This window comes from Carassius gibelio, chromosome B7, assembly GCF_023724105.1.
Source record: "Carassius gibelio isolate Cgi1373 ecotype wild population from Czech Republic chromosome B7, carGib1.2-hapl.c, whole genome shotgun sequence".
Taxonomy (NCBI): Eukaryota; Metazoa; Chordata; class Actinopteri; order Cypriniformes; family Cyprinidae; genus Carassius; species Carassius gibelio.
The window spans coordinates 21,746,723-21,768,771 of NC_068402.1; the positions used below are offsets into that span (position 1 = coordinate 21,746,723).

A 22,049-nucleotide genomic window follows, 5' to 3' on the forward strand; every position below is an offset into this window, starting at 1 on the left:
ACATTAACTTTTGAGGACATAATCGACAGTATATAAAATAAGAATGATTAAAATCAAACATACTCGTAATGCTAACCATCCTTTTAGGGCTGAACAATTTGGGAATAAATTGGGTGTTCACACTCTTTACAGTTTGATACTGGGTTTATCACAAGCCACATTATCACTATCTTGAGCCATTCAATATGAATATAATCAAGTGTTGCGGAGCAGCATTTACTGTGAACTGAGCTGGTCTGAGATGCTAAAAACACACAGAATCATGAGTTGCTTATGTATAAAATAACACAGCGGCACACTTCACTCTGAAACACACAGTTCATACCTGTATATTTAATTAAAACAGTCTTAAAAAAAATCCCACTAAGCCATTTCAGTTTTATTTTGATATATCGCACAGCCTTGGAATAAATATATCACACACAAGAATGCTCACTTGGTGCAAACTCCATTGCAGCGTTGAAACCCAATCTCTGATTTCTCCCTGCTCCCAGTTCCCCGTGTAATTACACAACCTGTTGCATGTTGTCCCTAAAACATCGTTTCGAGTCACTGGAGAATTAATGAAACGCTAGGTTGGACTGAGAGAAATTGGCTGTATAACCTATACTGAAGGTGCCCTTGTAATTTTTCAAGTAGGAAGTCACAGAAGTGAAATACATCAGTGAGAGGAAGGGGGGGAATCTTATTGTGTCACTGTCCTATCTCTCTCCCTCTCTCTTTCCCAGTACAACCAATTCTGTGGAGGTGAGAGCTCCATTTAGTCTGAATGCAAATGCACCTCTACAGGCAATTTCAGCGGCAGCATTTAATGGCTGGTAGGATGCAGTGGTGAAGGAGAACTTGGATATTAGATTGAAGCAGTAGCTTGAGCTTGAACTTCTCTTGGCTTAATGAAGAACATTTTATTATTTTTTTTGGCCTAATTTCGCCAAGGAGGACAACATAGTTCATGTTGGCCATAAATGATTGCCTTTACCTGACTTGGCTGTGTGTGGCGTCCTGGTCTCTCGCCGCCACCGCTCCTATGACTGTGTTGATTGCAGCGTTTTCATGCACATCGAAGAGATAAGCAGACTTTGTGAACACAGGGGGTTCATCTGCATCCTCAACGGTGATTTTGACAGTGGCCTGGTCCATGTAAGGCCCACCCGTAACCGAATCGGCACGTATGTTGGTCGCCACCACTGTTAGATTGTAGGATTTTTTGGACTCAAAGTCCAGAGGCTGGGAAACAGAGAAAAGGGGATGAAAGAGGGATGTTTATTATTAATGGGCACAAAACAAAGACAAACGGCTTTCTGGTTTTAGCGGACTTGCAGGACTGACTGTAATTGCACCAGCTTCCTCCCACCTTGCAACGGATAAGATTTAAGCTGCTGCGAGCCCACTAGCAGGGTGAACAAAAATAATATTTAGTAGCAATAACCACACTTTCACCTGGAGCGTGGGATGTGTTATTAATTTGTGGCGGAGACAGCATGTGTTTGGGATTTAAATGAGGCTGCAAATAAGGTTAATCTAATGGAAACACAAGGACTGCATTGCAAATTGTTAAGAAATCATGAAAAATACAATTTGTGTGTTTGTGTTGTCTGAAAACAAAATTAATCCTTGCCCACAATACCATGACGTTAACATTGTTAATGTATTCTCCGAGGCAATTATCCAATGGTGAGGTATTATTGAAGTAGCAGATAAAATACAATTTGGGAATTATTTGTACTCCAGGATAAATATTTGTGATTTCAGCGTATGAAGAAAGGCCCCATGTTCACCCCACCTGTGTACATACATGCCACAGTGAAGAGAACTCGGCACAGAGCGCAGTTTTATATTTTCATCTAGTAAAAAATTCATGGTTTTTCCATTGTGTTCTGAATCACACCTCTCTCTACCTTATTTGAACTTGAAAAAGGGCTCAAGTCCCCCATTTGGTCTTTTATTGACAGAAACTAAACTAGACCTGACTGCTGAAGTACACATGAAAAGAAACAGGCTATAGGAATGAGCTGAAGTAGTAGAATGAAGAATTTGCTTATGTTATCAAAAAAAAAAAAAAAGAAAAAAAAAAAAGCCTCCGTCCCACAGGGGAGGTCAGGCGGACACTGGAGCCGGGCCGAGAGCAGCCCCAGCTGGGAGAGAAGAGCAGCTGGAGTTCCTCTATCAGCACACTTTGAAGTCAGTGCGGCTGACAGCAGGGCACCCGGATGAGAACAGCCCATGTACTTCTGTCTACTGTTAAAAGAAAGCCATTTATTTAAAATATAAATATTTTGAAATACTACTAATATATTTACCGTTATATATTATATGTATATATATATTAATGTTTGAGTGTTAGTTTCTTACATTTCTTTCTGTGGGAGTCCAACCAATCTATAAAAATCTGATTTTTTTTTTTTTTTTTTTTTTTTCATCTCATTGCTTTCACTTTTATTAGGCTTTCTGGCAAACTCCAGATGTGCTTTCACAAAGTACTTCTTTTTTGTCATCCTCTCGTACACTACGACATAATACAGAACTCTTGATATGGTTGACTAGTGCACCTTTAATTCATTACCTACTCTTTAGCTCCTTCAAAGCTATTCACAGAGAATTCTGAAACAGTATGACCCTTCCCATCAGTCCTCTCTATTCCAATAGATTCCTGTCTTTTTCCATTACTATTTCTAATATAAATTTAAATGTAAATAAATATAGCAAATAAAAATCATCTTTTTTTTTTTTTTTTTACCAAATAAATAAATAAATAAAATGGTTAGGTTGTGCAAATAGCCAGGGGTGCACATCTTTTTTTTTTTTTTTTTTTTTCAGCCTGGTTCTTATATGATAACCTGGAGATTTTGTTTGGTTCTCACAAGGCACGTAGTGTTACCCATCAAATATAACTATAAAAAAAAAAAAAAATAATAATAATAATAATAATAATAATATATATATATATATATATATATATATATATATATATATATATATATATATATATATATATATATATATATATATATATAATAGAAATATTATTATTGCAATTTATTTAGTAATTATTTAAATATTTTATAAAACAATAATTTAAAAAGGGAGTATTAAATACAAATACAATTATTTTATAGTAAACTTTAAAATAAAATGCTATTATTATTATTTTTTCATTATTTTTTTCAAACTTTCATAATTTTCAATATTTGAAAATTATATTTGGTGGCAAGTAAGTATATACATCTGTAGAGCGTCGATGAATGAAATGTCATAATTTTGCACTGTGCATTGAAAACGTAGTGGGTAACCTAGATTTATGCTTTCAGTTCGAAAAGAAATCTTATACAGTACAGTTTGTCGATCTAAAATGGTAATTGTGCATTAACAGCCATGTCGGTACGCAAATGCACGCTCTAAACTTATTTACACAACACATTTCTTATTTTGGTCACTCATGCGGACCTGCAGTCCACTTATGTGCACCCCAGCAAATAAGACTGCACCATTCAGTAGGACTTCACAAGCAGAATTTGCCCTATGATGTGAAATTCAGAACAAGCTGCAGTCTGGCACCTTGCTTGCTTTGGAAAAGGTCAGTGCTGTTTGGGACTATTGAATGTTGGTGACAGTTCATAGAGTTTTATGTCTCTATATAAAAATGGGTAAACAAAGCAGCATATACAAAAAGGAAGAAAGAAAGAAAAGTTATCTCTTTTACCATGCAACATGCTTGAAATGTTACCATTTAAATGTAGCTGAGATTTTTGAGAACACCATTCAAATGCAGCTTTGCATATTGGCAGGACTGAAACTAGCTCCTCTCATCTCAGACACTGCGAATCTGTTCCATCTAAAAATACCATGCCAACACCTCATTCTTTTGATAGTCATGCATGCCATTTGACTCTCTACAGTCAGATTGGCACTTCTGCATCCCTCTGGGTATCGCTTTTGGCACTCATTGTGCGGAAAGGCCTGAATATGACTACGGCTGTCAATTGACCTCCGTCGTTTCCAGATGATGCAATTCAGGCTTTCATGTGGCCTGAACGCACACTGAACCGCATGGCTGTGACTGATTTCCCCACATATATATGTGCCTGTTTGAAAGCACCTAGCATGGTGTGAGGGTGTATGTATACAGGGACATTTAGAAGCATCAAAGATCAGCAGCGGGGGAGGTACAGCAACCCTCACCACCACCACAGCGTAAAGCATCCATCCTTTTACAACAAAGCAGTATCTTGACTGTTTGAGCCTGTGGCATCTCACTCAGATTAATGTTTAACCTCGCTACAAAGGCTTTTTGGTCATGAGCATTCAATATTTAGCAGAAATTAAATACAATTTTAATTGTTGGTGAGGGCTGCATCAGACAACTTGCTGCACATAATAGTTGGCGCACGTCGGCTCAGCACCAATGCCTGGGGAAAAAGTGTATCTGTGCACAGTGGCAGGTGCAAAAAATTGAAGAAAAATAAGGGTTGTGTGCTTTACAAGCTTGTTCTGCTCTCTTGAACTCAGGCACCGTCTGGAGGTATAGAGGTTAGCGGGGAGTGGGCTGTTGATTGCCTGTTTTTCTCATGCAATGCCATCCATCATGCTATTAGTAATGCAGACAACAGATTCCAGGCCAAGTGCTATGGGATGAGAAGACGAGGAAAAACAGGCATGCCATTACGCATTCAGCTGTGAGAGACCTGGGACAAACCAAATGACTGCTTTTTTTATTTCTCGCTTTGTTTCTACATTTTCTTCCCTTTCTTCCAAGTTAACATTTTGATATTCAGAGGCCTTTACTATAAGGGGTGTACTGGTACACATATTTGTATCAAATTTCTTGGGATGGGTCTTCCAGTTCAGTATGCAGTACGTACCGGATAAATGCATTGTTTTAACCACTACATGTGCACAAGTACCATATGATGACATGAACTTAGAAATTCTTTTGGTAAGGTATATCAATATATTTTCAAATGAGAGAGGAAACCCAAGGTCTAGCTCAGACCAAGGAAACAGAACCGGAGCACACAACATTAAATAATAATTTCTTAAAAAACGACTAACATTTCGACGCTCATGCGTCTTCTTCAGAGTCAAACAATGAATGGCAACATACAGATTTTATAGCATTGAAATTCAAATCATTGGCCACAAGCCTAGATGGGTGTGGTACATCAATTAATTAATCATAATTAGGCACTCAGGTGTAAACCAGTGTGAATTATATAAAAAAAAAAAACATTAGAAGCCCAGTTCCTCATTCAGACCATTAAGTTCCACTGTGTTGAGAGTGAAAATCCAGAACGCCTCTCTTTGTAGTAGGTACTTGACTAAATCGCCGCCTCGTTGGAAGGGTAGAAGTCTTTCAATTCCCCAAAATTTTAAGGACGCATTAGAGCCGTGATTAGCTTGTACATAAATGTCTCGTAATTGCATAGTCCATATTACGGTTCCGAATTGCTGCTTCATGTTCTGCATTGCGTAATTTAAAGGGCCGTTTAGTCTGACCTACATACATTTAAATTTACATTTTACATTTATTTATTTATTTAAGCGTTCTATCATTCTAATGTATCTCTTGCTCTGACTACTGTGTATAGACCACCAGGGCCGTATACAGAATTCCTGAAAGAATTTGCAGATTTCCTCTCAGACCTTCTAGTTACAGTTGATAAGGCGCTAATCATGGGAGATTTTAATATTCACGTTGATAATGCAAATGATACATTAGGACTTGCGTTTACTGACCTAATAAACTCCTTTGGAGTCAAGCAAAATGTCACCGGGCCCACTCATCGTTTTAATCATACACTAGATTTAATTATATCGCATGGAATCGATCTTACTGCTATAGATATTGTACCTCAAAGTGATGATATTACAGACCATTTCCTTGTATCGTGCATGCTGCGTATAACTGATATTAACTATATGTCGCAGCGTTACCGTCTGGGCAGAACTATTGTTCCAGCCACCAAAGAAAGATTCGCAAATAACCTGCCTGATCTATCTCAACTGCTAATTGTACCCAAAAATACACATGAATTAGACGAAATTACTGACAACATGGGCACTATTTTCTCTAATACATTAGAAGCTGTTGCCCCAATCAAATTGAAAAAAGTTAGAGAAAAACGTACTGTACCATGGTATAACAGTAATACTCACTCTCTCAAGAAATTAACTCGTAGTCTTGAACGCAAATGGAGAAAAACTAACTTAGAAGTTTTTAGAATTGCATGGAAAAACAGTATGTCCAGCTATAGACAGGCTCTAAAAACTGCTAGGGCAGAGCATATACACAAACTCATTGAAAATAACCAAAACAATCCTAGGTTTTTATTTAGCACAGTGGCTAAGTTAACAAATTACCAGATGCCACCTGATTCAAATATTCCACCAACGTTAAATAGTAATGACTTTATGAATTTCTTCACTGATAAAATAGATAACATTAGAAATACAATAGCGAATGTAGATTCTACAGCGTCTAACTCTTCACTACAGGAAGAGCTAAATAAACTTATCACTGTATCTAAACCAACAACATGTTTATTAGATCCTGTACCCACTAAATTACTGAAAGAGCTGTTACCTGTAGCAGAAGAAACACTTCTCAATATCATAAACTCGTCGTTAACTTTAGGACACGTCCCAAAACCATTCAAGCTGGCGGTTATCAAGCCTCTTATTAAGAAACCAAAACTAGATCCTAGTGTACTGGCAAATTATAGGCCTATTTCAAATCTTCCATTTATGTCTAAAATTTTAGAGAAAGTTGTGTCTGCTCAATTGAGCACCTTCCTGCATAAAAATGATATGTATGAAGAATTTCAGTCAGGTTTTAGGCCCCACCATAGCACAGAAACTGCACTTGTTAAAATTACAAATGACCTGCTCCTTGCGTCAGACCAAGGCTGCATCTCATTTCTAGTCTTACTTGATCTTAGTGCTGCGTTCGACACCATAGATCATGACATACTCATAGATCGATTACAAAACTATACAGGTATTCAAGGGCAGGCTCTAAGATGGTTTAGATCCTACCTGTCCGATCGCTACCATTTTGTTTACTTAAATGGGGAGTCATCTCATTTATCATCAGTAAAATATGGAGTGCCACAAGGATCCGTCCTAGGTCCCCTTCTATTTTCAATATATATGTTGCCCCTTGGTAATATTATTAGAAAATACGGAATTAGCTTCCACTGTTATGCTGATGATACTCAGCTATATATCTCAACGAGACCAGATGAAACTTCCCAATTATCTAAGCTAACAGAGTGTGTTAAAAATGTAAAAGATTGGATGACACACAATTTTCTCCAATTAAATTCGGATAAGACAGAGATATTAATTATTGGACCAAAAAACACTACACAGAATCTTGTAGATTACAATCTGCAACTAGACGGATGTACTGTTACTTCCTCTACAGTCAGAAATCTGGGTGTTATATTAGACAGAAATTTGTCTTTTGAAAATCATATTTCCAATGTTACAAAAACTGCATTCTTCCATCTTAGAAACATTGCCAAGCTACGAAACATGTTATCTGTTTCTGATGCAGAAAAGCTAGTTCATGCATTCATGACCTCTAGACTGGACTATGGTAATGCACTTCTAGGTGGTTGTCCTGCTTCTTCAATAAACAAGCTACAGGTCGTCCAAAATGCAGCAGCTAGAGTCCTTATGAGGTCAAGAAAATATGATCATATTACCCCAATTTTACAGTCTCTGCACTGGCTACCTATTAAGTTCCGTATCAGTTACAAATTATCATTACTTACCTATAAGGCCCTAAATGGTTTAGCTCCAACGTACCTAACTAGCCTTATACCACGTTACAATCCATCAGGCTCCCTAAGGTCACAAAACAGTTTCTGTTTCTATGTTTCGCCACGGGATTTACATCCCGTGGTAACTAGGATTTAAACAAGCTCCAGTCTGGATCCAGAACACCTGAGAAGAGATGATGCTGACCCTCAGAGGACCCCAGATGATGCTAACCTTGAATCAACAAACAGAACTAACAATTATTGCTAAATGTGTGACTGAATCATATAATAACTTAATAATATTGATAATTCATCGTCTAGCTGACTACGTCTTGTATTATTATTATTATTTTTTCTAAAATCCTGTCAAATGTGCACAAACTACTAGCTACTACTAAATATTGTAGAAACATAATTTTCTGTAAAGTTGCTTTGTAACGATTTATTTTGTAAAAAGCGCTATACAAATAAACTTGAATTGAATTGAATTGAATTTCTACTACTCCGCGCTCAAACTCGGCATCGTTACTACAATTTCTCCTAAGTCGTAAAAATTGGCCAATAGGAATATTTTTACTAAGTTGTTTAGGATGATGGCTATCTGTTCTGAGGATAGTATTTCTACTAAGAGGCTTACGAAAGATTGATGTTCCTAAAACTCCTTTCGAATTTTTGTAAATAGTCAAATCTAAAAAGTTAATATTTTCTGTAGAGTGTTCTACTGTGAATCTCAGAAAGGATTTGGTAGAGTTAATATAGGCCATGAAAATCTGCAATTCAAACAAGCTCCCTGTCCAGATGAAGAAAACATCATCGATGTATCTCTTCCACAAAGGGATTTTAGGAAGAAATAAGTTGTTAACAGGATTACCAATGCATTTAGCTTCCCAAAACCCATTTCTAGGCATGCATACGACGGTCCGGACCTTGGTCCGAGCTAGACCTTGGGTTTCCTCCCTGGAATATCATGTCCTGTTCCGTGAGCACCAACCAGGCTGAAGTGCAAGTGACTGCCTTCTAATATTTTCAAATGAGATTTAGATCAATACATTTCATTTTGACATACTTTGATGTTGCACATACATCTGAAAATGAAAAGCAGGACATAGAGTAAGCTGCTGTGGGGGAAGAAAAAAAAAACTGTCTAAAAAATAAAATATGCCTTATATAAAGCATTAGATATCACAGAATTCACTGAATGAGCAGTGGCACAATATGACTAAAATACAAGTTTTGCTAAAATATTTTGCATCCAAAGCTGCAAATCTCTCCAATTTACGACAGTACAATAAACTCCAGCATGAAGAGTGTTGCAGCTGGTTGCGGCTGTAATAAAAGACTATTTTATTTTAAAGACAAATTAAGAGTTTGTTCAGTAAAATACTTTCTTATATATACAGTGCCCTCCATAAGTATTGGAACAGTGAAGACAAAATTGCTTTCTCTGCTGTGGAGTCAAGACATTTGCAAATATGACTAAAAGATGAATATGCGACAAAACTACAGAATGTCACATTTTATTATTAGGTCTTTCGACACATACATGTTTTACCAAATAAAAGGACAGCACTTTTAGAGTCCATTCCACTATTTGATGTGAGCATAAGTATCAGAACAGTTGAATTTAAGGCATATGTAAAACTCTTGGTCTTATGCTTTGAAATGCTTTTCCCCAGCCTTTAACGCAGCCAATTCAAACTGTTGCTTCTTTTGAGGAGTTTCAGGCTTAAGTCTCCTCTTCAGCTGGTGAAATTAATGATCAATCGGATTTAAATCTGGAGACTGATTTGGGCAATCTAAGTCTTTACATTTCTTTGTCCTGATAAAGTCCTTGACTGAACTGGCAGGGTGTTTTGGGTCATTGTTTTGATCCAATATTAAGTGCTTTCTAATGAGTTTGGTGGCATTTTCTTGAATATAGCCAAGATGATTTTCTGAATTCATTCTGCTACAACCATCATACATTAAGTCATCATTAAAATGAAGAGGTCCTGTTCTAGAGACAGCCATGCATGCCCATGCCATGACACCACCTCCACCAAGCTTTACAGATGAGCTTGTATGCTTAGGATCATTTGCTTTCCAATCACTTATATAAAGGTTAATCTTAGTCACATTGGTCCATCAACTCAGTTCCAAAACTCTTCTGGCTCACGTTTGTGACAAATATTGCCTTTCTATTTTTGGTGCTGATCAGAGGTTTGTATCTTGCTGTGTAGCTAGCTTCTGTAATTCTGTGTCAAATTCTCCTGTGGACTGTAGATTGACAGAGCATCACCCCAGCTTTCTGGAGGTTGTTGGTCTTTTTACAGACATGTATTTTAGGATTCATTTTCACAGCTTTTATGATTTGTCTGTGATCAACTACTGTTGTTTTTCTCAGCCGATCAGTTCATCGTTGGTTGCTGATGTCGCAGGTAGTTTGCAAACTCATTTCTCCATGCCCTTTGTTTTTCCTATAGTTCTAATTGACTTCCTCTTTTCTTTTAGCATTCAAATTGCTTGCTTTTCTTTCAGAGTCGGCTTTCTCGTCTTCATCCTGGTTTGTGTGTGTCATCATTGAATTCAAGACTTAGAATGCAGAAGCAATGGATATAACTGATAAGACACATTCCCTGCTATAAATATCTGAAGAATAAATGCAAGTCTCAGCTGATCACTTAGAAAAACCTGTTCCAAAAATTATGCTCACATAATTATTTTTTTCGTGAGCGGGTATGACACCACTGCATCTTTGTTTCCAGGTGGAACGTTAAAGACTGTGACACACACGTCTCGCGGACATCCTGTAAAATACAACCAATCTGATAACTCCTTTATGTACCATATGCATCAGACGTTTAGCCAACGGTCCGTAGGCATGACATCACGCCTGAGGCTGAGACTAGTATATGTGTGACCCTGGACCACAACAGCAGTCTTAAGTCGCTGGGGTATATTTGTAACAATAGACAAACATACATTGTATGGGTCAAAATTATAGATTTTTCTTTTATGCCAAAAATCATTAGGACATTAAGTAAAGATCATGTTCCATGAAGATGATTTCTTAATTTCCTATCATAAATATATAAAAATTACATTTTGATTAGTAATATGCATTGCTAAGAACTTCATTTGAAAAGCTTTAAAGGTGAATTTCTCAATATTACAATTTTATTTTATTTATTTATTTATTTTTTTTCAGATTTCAGATTTTCAAATAGTTGTATCTCGGCCAAATATTGTCCTAATCTAACAAACCATATATTAATGTATAAAAAAAAAAAAAAAAAAAAAAAAATATTGACCAGATTGTGGTCTAGGGTCATGTTGTGTGTGTGTGTGTGTGTGTGTGTGTGTATGATGTACCAAAAAACATACCAAATCCTGATTTCCAAATTGAGAAACATACTGAAACATAACTTTTGTGTACTGATACACCTCTAATTAGTATTGCTTTATTAAATGTGTTATTTATTTATTAATTATAGCACTTTTAAATGTTGATTTTAAGTGTGTTGCTCAAAATAAAGGAAAAAAAAAAAATTAATCCACACAAACAGATAACGGAGAACTGTGGTTGAGGATGATGTATCAAACTGTTGAATAATGCAGATTATTTAAGGCAGCTCATTTGTTTAATTCTGGTATAATTCTTCATATTAATAGAGAACATGCCCAAATCCTTGAAACAATTTCCCAGGTGACACTCATTATGTTGTACACATCATAATGTGCATAGCATTGTCATCATTTACACTTTTAACATGGTATATGTTAGATATGTCATGGAAAATTAATGACAAATTTAGCATGTACATATATTTGTCACATTGTTTGTGCAGATTTGTTGCTGCACAGTTGCACATGTAGATGTTCCTGTAAGATAAAAGGGCTTCATTGTCCTCTCATCCACTATGAAGGGTTCTTCATTTGCATACAATGGCCATTCCATATGCAAATATACACTGCTACACAAGAGCTGAGAATTGAGCACAGAAAGTCAAAGGGTTCGGACTTACAGTAGTTCTCAAACCTCAAAACACCTGGACTGCAGTTTTACTTCCAATTTCAGGTGTATAAGGAATTTTAAGTGTGGTTTTTCAGCAGTTAAAAAAAAAAAAAATAAATAATAAAAAAAAAAATATATATATATATATATATATATATATATATATATATATATATATATATATATATATATATATATATATATATATATTTATTTATTTATTTATTTATTTATTTATTTATTCCAGGGTCCAAGGATTATTAGACGACCCGCACATCACTACACAAAACTTCCTATTCACTACACAAAGCAGAATGTCTGTGACTCTAACAACTATCTAATTATACAAAAAGATGCACTCAACTACACCGCAAAATAATGTAGCCATCCTTAAAAAAAAAAATAAAAATAAAAAAATACCACTAAAGCCCTGAACACTAAGGTGATAATTTGCATAAATAATTAATTTGCATGATTAATTCTTTCTTTATTGAGGGTATGATTTAAAATGGCACACCGTGTCAAATAGGTTTCTGACCCCTGCAATACATACTGAGAGGTTCTGTCTCTTCAATATTAACAGCCATTTGTCATCAGTAATGAGCCACTTTTCATATTTTTCACAATATGCAGCCCAGTGACGACCCTGTACCAGAGAGTTTACTGTTAGAGAGTCCCTATTGCGCATTAAGCCTACTTTTCTGGTCTTACCTTCTTGAGTCTGAGGATTCCCTCCTGTGTCTGAGCATCAGTGACAATCTCAAAGACATCCCTCTCGTCTCCACCTATGATGCTGTAAGCTGATTTAGCATTTTCCCCGATGTCTCTGTCATTCGCTTTCACTCTTCCTCCAGGTTTCCCGATGCCAAGATCCTCAGTAATAGTGAACTCATAAGAGCCTTTAGATATGAAGTACAAGAAGATCTGGTCTATCAGGTGACAAATAGAACTCAGAGAAAAAACAAAATAGCTTAAATACTAGACAACAAATGGTAAACAATTATTTTAAACTTGGGGTCAGCAATTTCAGTCTTCAGTGTCACACGATCTTTCAGAAATCATTAAAATGTTTTGATATCATATAATCATTAAAAAAGTGTGAAAAAAGTGCTGCTTAATAAATAAATATATATATATATTTATTAAATAAACAAATAAATCTTACTGACCCCAAACTTTTGAACTGTAGTATGTAGTGTTTTATATAGTCAGTAAAAGAGGGTCTCCCTTACCCTTTGAGAACTTTGGTGGGTTATCGTTGATATCAGTAAGAGTGACTGTCACAGTGGTGGTTCCTGACAACCCACCCATGTGACCTCCCATGTCTTTTGCTTGAATGACAACAAGATACTCTTCCCTCATCTCACGATCCATCCCTGCCAGAGCCACCCTAATGATTGCTATAGCAATAACAATAAATACATGGATTTACATATAATAATTCAAAATTATAAAGAACAAAACAACAAAAGAATGCATTGAAATGATCTCTCATTTACTTATTTAAATAAATACATAAAAATATGCTATTAAAAATGAACATGGTCTAAATAAACATGCCATTGTGCATTCCGAGGTTTGTAGTTTGCAAAATTTGTTAGCTCTTCCCTTGTCCTTGACCCCCCCAACCAGTTTAGTGTGTGCCATGCATTGCCTGGGCTGCTTTCATTTGGCATTTCAAAGTAGCTTGTTTGTTTGCTGAGGACTTGACCCTGCACCCGGAGTCATTTATATTCCGATTGAATGCGAATTATGCTGTCTGTCTCTTATAATCTTTAATACTGTATGCACCATTATTGATTTATAAATACATAAATACCCCCCCACCCCGCCCTCCCAAAAAAACACACAAAAAAAACACAGGTAATCTACTCAAACAATATTGTTTATTAGCTTATAATGTTTTATATATATATATATATATATATATATATATATATATATATATATATATATATATATATATATATATATATATATATATATATATATATATCATGATGTAGTCACTTCGACAAGTAAAAAAAAAAAGACGTGATAAATAGAAAAATATGCTACACTATACATTCTATGAGACATTTTTACTGGATGACTGAGAATCTTCATAGACATGTAATCTTACACAATCAAAGATATTTTTGTATAAAGAAATGGAAACTATAATAAGAAGCAACCACATTAAAGAAATCGACAAATAATAGACGTAAATAAATAAGGAAACAAAGGCATTCTACAGGAAGAAAGGTAAGAGTGTTGTAGGGCCAGCTCCGGTTCCATTACGCATGAATAATTCACAGCGTGCATGCATTGTCTGCTAGACTTTTTTATGCTGCACTTACATGTCTTTGTTTCTTGTTCTGTCATGGAGACCAACCGACCACGATAATTTCACTGAACTAAGGAGGTGCATTTTTAGAGGTGAAGTGCTTTGATTGTCAATAGGAATACAGAAGCGCAGGCCTCCCTGAGTGCTGGATGCAGCTGTGTGTGTGTGTGTGTGTGCGCCATATGCAGTACAACGCTGAATCTGATGCACACGGCAATACTCATTCTATTGTCATCCTGATTTATCATTATCTATTCAAATGAATTCCTGATGATCACAGAAGCGAGGCAACACAAACATTCATTTCCATAGGTATTTGGAGGTTTACTTTCCTTTCATTTATTTATTTTGTTTTTGCTCTTTGCAAGCCATTAGCCAAGTAATGAATTGGTGCATGATGTTTACTTATTTATCAAGTGTGTCTCATTTCCTACGAGGTGTTGGAAGTGTCAAATGGTTTCTAATGGTTGTTTTCCCTTTACCTCTTATTTTTCATTAACATTCATTAAAACATCTGGCTCACTTGAATAAGCCATCTGCATGTGTTCAGTAATCACACAAACCACGCACGCAGCACTTCAATTTGGGCTTTCACACCTTCTCACGACCATTTACATTCTTAAGGCAAAGCTGACAGTGAGTGATTGAAATGCAAGGGGTTATGAAGTGCACAAGGTGTTCTCATAAGCCCAAAAACAACAACAAAAAAAGATATTTAAAGTCTGTTCATTTAATATGCACATACAATTTGGACAGATACAGGACTTGTTTATTGTCTGTTGTTTTTCCAAATTACGCGCTGTTCATTTCCATCTCATTGCTTATTAATGTAATTTCACCATTATTTAATCATGTTGCTTACAGACACACTGTTAACAAGTCAGCTGAAAATGCAATTAGGGAAAAAAACAAAGTCAAGGTTGAAAAGGAAGCAGAACGCAGATGGAATTCAAAGATAGCCCTGTCATTTAAATCAGACGCCGCAAATTGCTTTGTGCGCTATTACAGAACAAAATCAGCATCTGCATGTGTCCTTCAGGTAAAATGATCTTGTTTATTTGGTCTTTCTCTAATATTTATTTCCTGCCTCCCGTAATGATGATCATAATAACAATGATTGCAAAAAATGATAAATGATCTAACACCTAAAACTCGTCTTGGTTCATGAAGGGACATTCATCTTGCACCTATTTCTAAGCATGATAATAAGCTTGTTGAATCATTTGAATGATTCATGACCATCTGGACATTGTGGATTGATTGACTTACCAGTGGTTTGGTCGATGGAGAAATAAGGTTGGCCCTCCAGAATGCTGTAGACCAGTCTGGCACTGTTTCCATACACTGGATCATCGGCGTCAGTTGCGGTTACTCTCGTTACTGATGTACCTGTGGAGCAGAAGAGAAAACAATCTTCTTCAATAAACAAAAACGACTTGCAATGAACAAATAAATCAATTATTTCCATTTACCGCACCACTGTGTCCACGTTCTGAACTTGTTTTCTTTGAGAACAAACATTTTTTTCTCTCCCTACCGATGTTTCAATAATACCCCTGGCCATTGTGTAAGAGCTTCTCTGGAATAAACTCATAAATGTGTGTTTTGTTGTTCAGATGTGCACAAGCGCTCGCTCACGCTGTGAGACTTCCACGATGAAAAAAACATCACAGCTCCAGGCCTTAACAAGATCAAAACGGAGAAAGTCAGACAAACAAACAATCCATGCTGCTCTCCTAACCTCCTCTTCATTAACCCATGGCTTGGATGAATTGAGAAGAAAGAGGAAAAATAAGATGCACAAAAAAGAGAGAGATGCACAAAGAGAGAGCGAGAGTGGGAGAGAAACTGAGACGCTAATGCTAAACAGCTCACTGACAGTGCAGATGGTGTGGTAATTGTTTGTAAAGCATGTTCCACAGCACTCTGACAGCTTGGTTAGCGTCTGACCAGCAAGCATGCCTGTGCTGCAGCTACAGGTATCTGGAGCTGTCGGAAACAGCAAGAAAAATGTTCACTGCGAGGACCGGGATGTTCACGGCTTGATTTAGGCCGAAGCGAAGGTGCATCCCTAACTCTCCCTGATGCAACACAAAGTGAAGCCCTCATGACTCGACTCCAGAGAGGAATATGAGGTACCACAACTGTCCTTGAGAGGAACCAGCAAAAAAAAAAGCAAATGTTAAAAATACTTATACTAGGGAATAAAAGATTGAGTTCAAGGATCATTTGACAACAGATGCTGATATCTCAGGGAGCAGTTTAGCCGATATTATGCAGTATAAAATTTTGTATAAACAAATTGACAATTATGAAATTAATTTATATAGTTGTATATTAAATGGTATATATATATATATATACATAGCAACAATTTTGTAATCCTATTATTGTTATTATTATTATCCACAAAAAAAAAAAAACACTAAAAAGGAAGAAAGCAACACAAATTAGCATATCATTTTTTTTTATGTTTTTTTTTTTTTTTTTTATATATTTTTTTTTTTACCAGGTTAAACCTGCAGAAATCTTTTAAGTATGTGCACTTGGAGCCATATTTTCCCCAAAAAATGACCTGCATACGCTAATTAATATACAATACATAGTGAATATGGCATGAAAATACAATAACAGACAACTAGATATAGTGCATCATAGTTGGACATCAAAGACTTAAATATTGTCAATCATGTCCACATCCAATTTGCATGGACAGAGAACACACATTTTATGCAGGCTACAATGCCCACTTCAGTAGATCAGAACAGCTGGATTTACAAGGTTTGTGAAATTAAATATTGACGCAATAAAGCTTTTCCCACAGTTTACTTTTTTGTTTTATTTAATCTAAAATGTAATAAAGCTTTTTCCACTGTTTACTTTTTTTATCTAAAGCGTAAACTAACAGACAATAATGGGATCCTATCTTTCCAAAAAATTTGGAAAAAACAACATCTATATACAATGCAAATAATTAAAGGTACACTATGTAACTGTTGGCGCTCTAGCAGTTAATAAACAGAACTACATGCATTTTTCCCGATGAAGACTGTAGCCAGATTATTTCTCTCTATTTATGGGCATGACAAGTCTAAAATAATCCTAATATAAACAATTATTATATTCATACTGTACCACAGTGACTCAGGGCAGAAGAAAAACATTGTTTGAAAGAGGGATTCATCATGTATTTGCTTATTATATACAATATATAATTTCTGAGCAAAACAAGTTACATAGTGGACATTTAAATAATTAAATTTGCTACAATATGTCACCAACACCGAAATGATAAATATTTTCATATAATGGATGATAACTGAAATAAACACTCAAACTAAAATGATGACTTTGTAGGGTCCATGTGACAACTTCTGCCAGTGGATAGAGATGTATGTGTCAGAAACTGTGTGTCAGACACATTAAGATCCACATTGGATGAGGTGTCCTCGATGACTGATAACTGTTATTTTATGTCCTTGAGTGCGTACGCATGCGGGCGATACGTGTGAAACATGACCAGTGAAATATGAGCGATTCACCCTGCAGGATATCTGTTACTTGACACACACTACTTCCTTTCACTCAGCAGGGTCTTGACATACTGCACTGTGCTATCAAACGCTTTAATTACATTACCCATGAATATCAGTGTTTGTGTTCTCAAAATGCATGTGTATGCGGATGGCACAATAGTCTCCTTATCTCAATCCCAAACGCTGCTAACGGTATATGATCTCTTTCTCCTTACGGCCCAGGGGGAGGTACTCTATGGTTCCCTTTTGCATAAGACAGCTGATTCATGTTTAGATAAAAAGCAATCCCTTTATCTTTATCTAGGACTGGAAATATTTCTCTTTATTTACTCAGTGTTTCCTCTCAAAGCTGCCTTAGAGGCAGAGAGATTAATAAAGACATTACTGTTGACTTGTGGAGCGCTGGAAACTGATTGATATCGCAGTTGTCTCTTCCTCTTGCTACTACAGTATGTATCGGACAGCCAGGTCTCTGAACCGGTTCAAGGAATGAAAACAAAAACCGGAAACAAACTAAATTTTGACAGGACCACCACCTGACTGTGCTATATAATACATAATATTTTAACATCCAAATACGTCACAAATATGTAAAACATTTCGATTTATGCCGAATGAGAGAGGTGTCCGTTTCACCTTACATTAGTTTATTTTTGGATTTACATTATTTATAGGCTAAATGCATAGCCTTAACTTTAGAGGATTTGTTGTGGAGAGGAAATAATAACTGTTTATATTGTCTGTAAACATTTTGCTTTACCAGCATTGTAGCCGACAGTATTTCTGAATGGAATATACTAATAAAGTGCACATTAGCCTAGCCAATGCTACTTTTTTTTTTCTTTTTTCTTTTTTTATTATTCATTATTATTTTGTTTTATTTAGTCTACAAGTAGCATGTTTTATGCAATGCTACATTTTAATCTTAAAATAAATAAATAAATAAATAAATAAATAAATAAATAAATACATATTTATAAGATTATGTTGTATTGGCTGTGACTAAGCGCAGCAGTTTAATTTTTTTTTTTTTGTTTAGTAAAAAAACAAAACAAAAAAAACCACTGTAACACAACTAACACACAAACACAACTATATTATTATTATTATTATTATTATTATTATTATTATTATTGTTATTATTATTATTATTATTATTATTATTATTACTCTAATTATGATCTTTTTATAGCCAAAGAATAAAATGTTTCTACAAAATATCATTATTAGCAGGTATGTCTTCTCGAAACTGTTTCGGAATGGTAATAGTACAGAGGAACACAGGTACAGAGACATCAATATATCAATTCTGCTCAGAGTGAATCAATTAAATTATTTTATTTTCATTTTCAAGCCCTGTGGACAGCTGTTTAAAACCTCAAAGTATGAACATCAAGAGCACCTCCCGAACAGGCACGTACAGTCTTTAATATGTTTTACCACTGTAAAGCGGCGGAGGCGGCCCACGTTCTGTTTTGCTGTGAGTAGGAGGCCAGCTGAAAACAATGTAATGGAATTTTGTAATGAATGCTTTTACTTTGCAATGCATATAAACCGGTGAATGCTGCATTAATACGTTTAATGACTTCCTTTTCCAGGAAAGAGCAACGGTGTTAACACAGGACAACTATGGGCCAATGTGCTAATTGGCAAAGGTGTCTTTACAGTATCTCCCCACCTCTACCAGCAAAAAAAAAAAAAAAAAAAACACACATACAGCAAGTTTTTCACAGAATGCAGCTATGCAGCATATAAAATAAGTGCTAAAAAAAAGAGAGAGAAGACAACCATTCTAAAAAAACAGTGGAGTCAGTGAGGCATGAAATAGCTCCTTTTCCCCTCTTGTGCAGAAGTGAAATTTGCCTCCCCTCCTCTGATAAAAAAGAATGAGGGATTAGAGGAGGCTTCCACTGGCTGAGCTCCAAATCACTACAGATTAGCCCGTCCTTGCAATGTACTGCACTGAAAAGTCAGAGACTCGTGGGTACAGGTTGGTGACACCCTTGGGTGGTGGACATGACTGCAACTTGATTTCAAAACGTCGATGGTGCTATGAAAGATAAGACTAAAATGTTTTTAAAAAAGTAGTAGTAGTAGTACGAAACTTCATAATGGTCCCTGACAAACCTATAAAGTCTGGTGATCGGGATGACCCAGTCAGAGATGATGCCTAGCTTGCTTGATGCATTTCTGCAGCACAATAATCTAAATATGATGACATTTCTTCCATCGCATTTGGGAAATCAAGAGTGCTTCATTGCCATTCCAGTCATGGGAGTTGTTCGGAGGTCTCAAACAGAACAGCCATAACAATCATATTTGTGTCTAGAGAAATGTCAACTGGATGCTTGTAACACTGCACCAGGGCACTGGGCCTAATGAAAAAATAAAGGCAAACTGCTTTTTGTACTTACTGCATACATGGATGCAGTGAAAGAAAATCAATACCAAACCTCCTTATGAACTAAGCTTTTGGTGGGTGGTGGATAAACACTGAAGTGCAGTAATGTCAGCTGCATTATGGCAGAGATTTGGGAGGCCAGGATTGTCTTTGTTAGATAGGTGTCGGTGGATCATGAACTCGGAGACGAGCCACCCTCCCCTGTGTGACTGGGATTTCATGTATATTCATGAATCTATTGAGGAATATGGGGAAAGCATCACCCTGAGCAGGCCACTGCATGTCCCGAGGCCAGGCCACTTCCAAGCTGTTTACATCTCAGTGCTTTTGCTCCTATAGCCCTGGGCCATGCTGTGCTTCTCTGTGGTTCTGTCTGCGGTGGCATCATTATCCGCTGGCATATCCACAGTATCTTTAGCACGATCACACTCTGTGCCAGCAGTTACCGAATGGTGTGAATCAATTCGAAGTAGGAAAATTATATTATACTTGTCAGGTCATTTATTTCTATTGAGTGAAGGTCTTTACATGTTGTGGTCTCTACATGATATAGCTCAAAGCATGCATATATCATTATCTGGTCTTTAGCCGTGATAATATATTTAGAATTTTGCATGTTAAGGAGTTTACTGCTACTAAATGAGGATGTGCCAAGCACAGTTGTAGTTGTGTGGCTAATGCTAAGTAATATTCAAATCACTTTGTCAATAATGACAAATCCTGTCATTATTTACTGTTGTTTATTCACAAACTATGTTTGGAACATTTGGAACCAAACAACAACGGATCCCAGTGACTTTGATAGTATGGACAAACACGCACAAACATAGACTCAAGATATCATCTTTTATGTCCCACAGATGAAAGAAATTTCAAAGAGACAATTTAGAATGGCATGAGGGAAAGTAAATTATAAATTTTAAACTTAATCTGAACTGTATTTAAACTAAACAGAAGCCTGATTTATATATATATATATATATATATATATATATATATATATATATATATATATATATATATATATATATATATATATATATATATATATATATATATATTATGGCTAACATGTTAATTAATTAGTTATGAAAGAAAACACAATTACAATATTTTAATGTATTTCATACAGTTGACTGTTGACAAATATGATGCAGAACAACAACTCAAACCCAGTTATGCCCTTAATGTGCAATTTTTTTTTTTTTATTATTATTTATATATATATTTTTTTTTTATATCAGCAACGTTTGTGTCCAAAACCTGACTTAAAATAACCTAACAAATCAACAGGGGCTAAAGCGGTTCCATTAATGACAAAATTAGATTTACACAATCTCACTAATTTGTGTATGCTTATTCTTAAGCAGACCTTAATGTCGATAATTGTTTAATGCATTTGAGATGCTGTGTTTTCCTCAGTGCATAACTAACATGTAATAGGTATAAAAAAAAAAAATAAAAAATAAAAAAAAAAAATATATATATATATATATATATATATTAGTGCTGTCAATCGATTAAAAAAAATTAACTAATTAATCGCACAATTTTTTAAAATTAATCGCGATTAATCGCGATTAATCGCAATTAAAGACTGAAACTTTTTGGATATGTAAATGTAAAATGTAAATAATTAATGTAAACTCAAGACAAAGAAACTATTTAAATTCAAAATATGATTGTTTATTGGAATTTTTGTTTAACTTGTAACACAGATTTTCTCATGTAAACAACATACCTGCAATAAACCATCAATATCCTCCAAATTAACTGTTGGCTTGAAAGCCATATTTATTACAGAAATAAAAACACAGGCATGTAAGTACCATTTGAATTTCAAAACAATCAATGCCAATAAAAAACAAAAATGATTTCCACATTGAATTCTAAGTGGACTGCAAAAAAATTCCAAAGTATAGTCATTGCCAGTGCTTTAAGTGGGCCAGTACACACAGGTACTCAGTACCGCCACTTCCAAATATAGCTCTTGAGCTTACCGCCACCTCTCCGTGCGCCCAGAACGTGC

At 35.6% G+C, this 22,049-nt stretch overlaps 1 protein-coding gene across 1 annotated transcript in view; it reads right to left on the minus strand.

Annotated features, from left to right (window-relative positions):
* Positions 1-22,049, minus strand: part of LOC127962722 (cadherin-8-like) — an 89,619-nt gene that overhangs the window by 12,465 nt on the left and 55,105 nt on the right. Inside the window, exons 4-7 of the mRNA XM_052562382.1 lie at positions 15,353-15,472; positions 12,990-13,157; positions 12,469-12,656; positions 980-1,227 (exon numbers count right to left, since the gene is read on the minus strand). Coding sequence (XP_052418342.1) covers positions 980-1,227; positions 12,469-12,656; positions 12,990-13,157; positions 15,353-15,472 — 724 coding nt within the window. The remainder of the gene's footprint in view (positions 1-979; positions 1,228-12,468; positions 12,657-12,989; positions 13,158-15,352; positions 15,473-22,049) is intronic.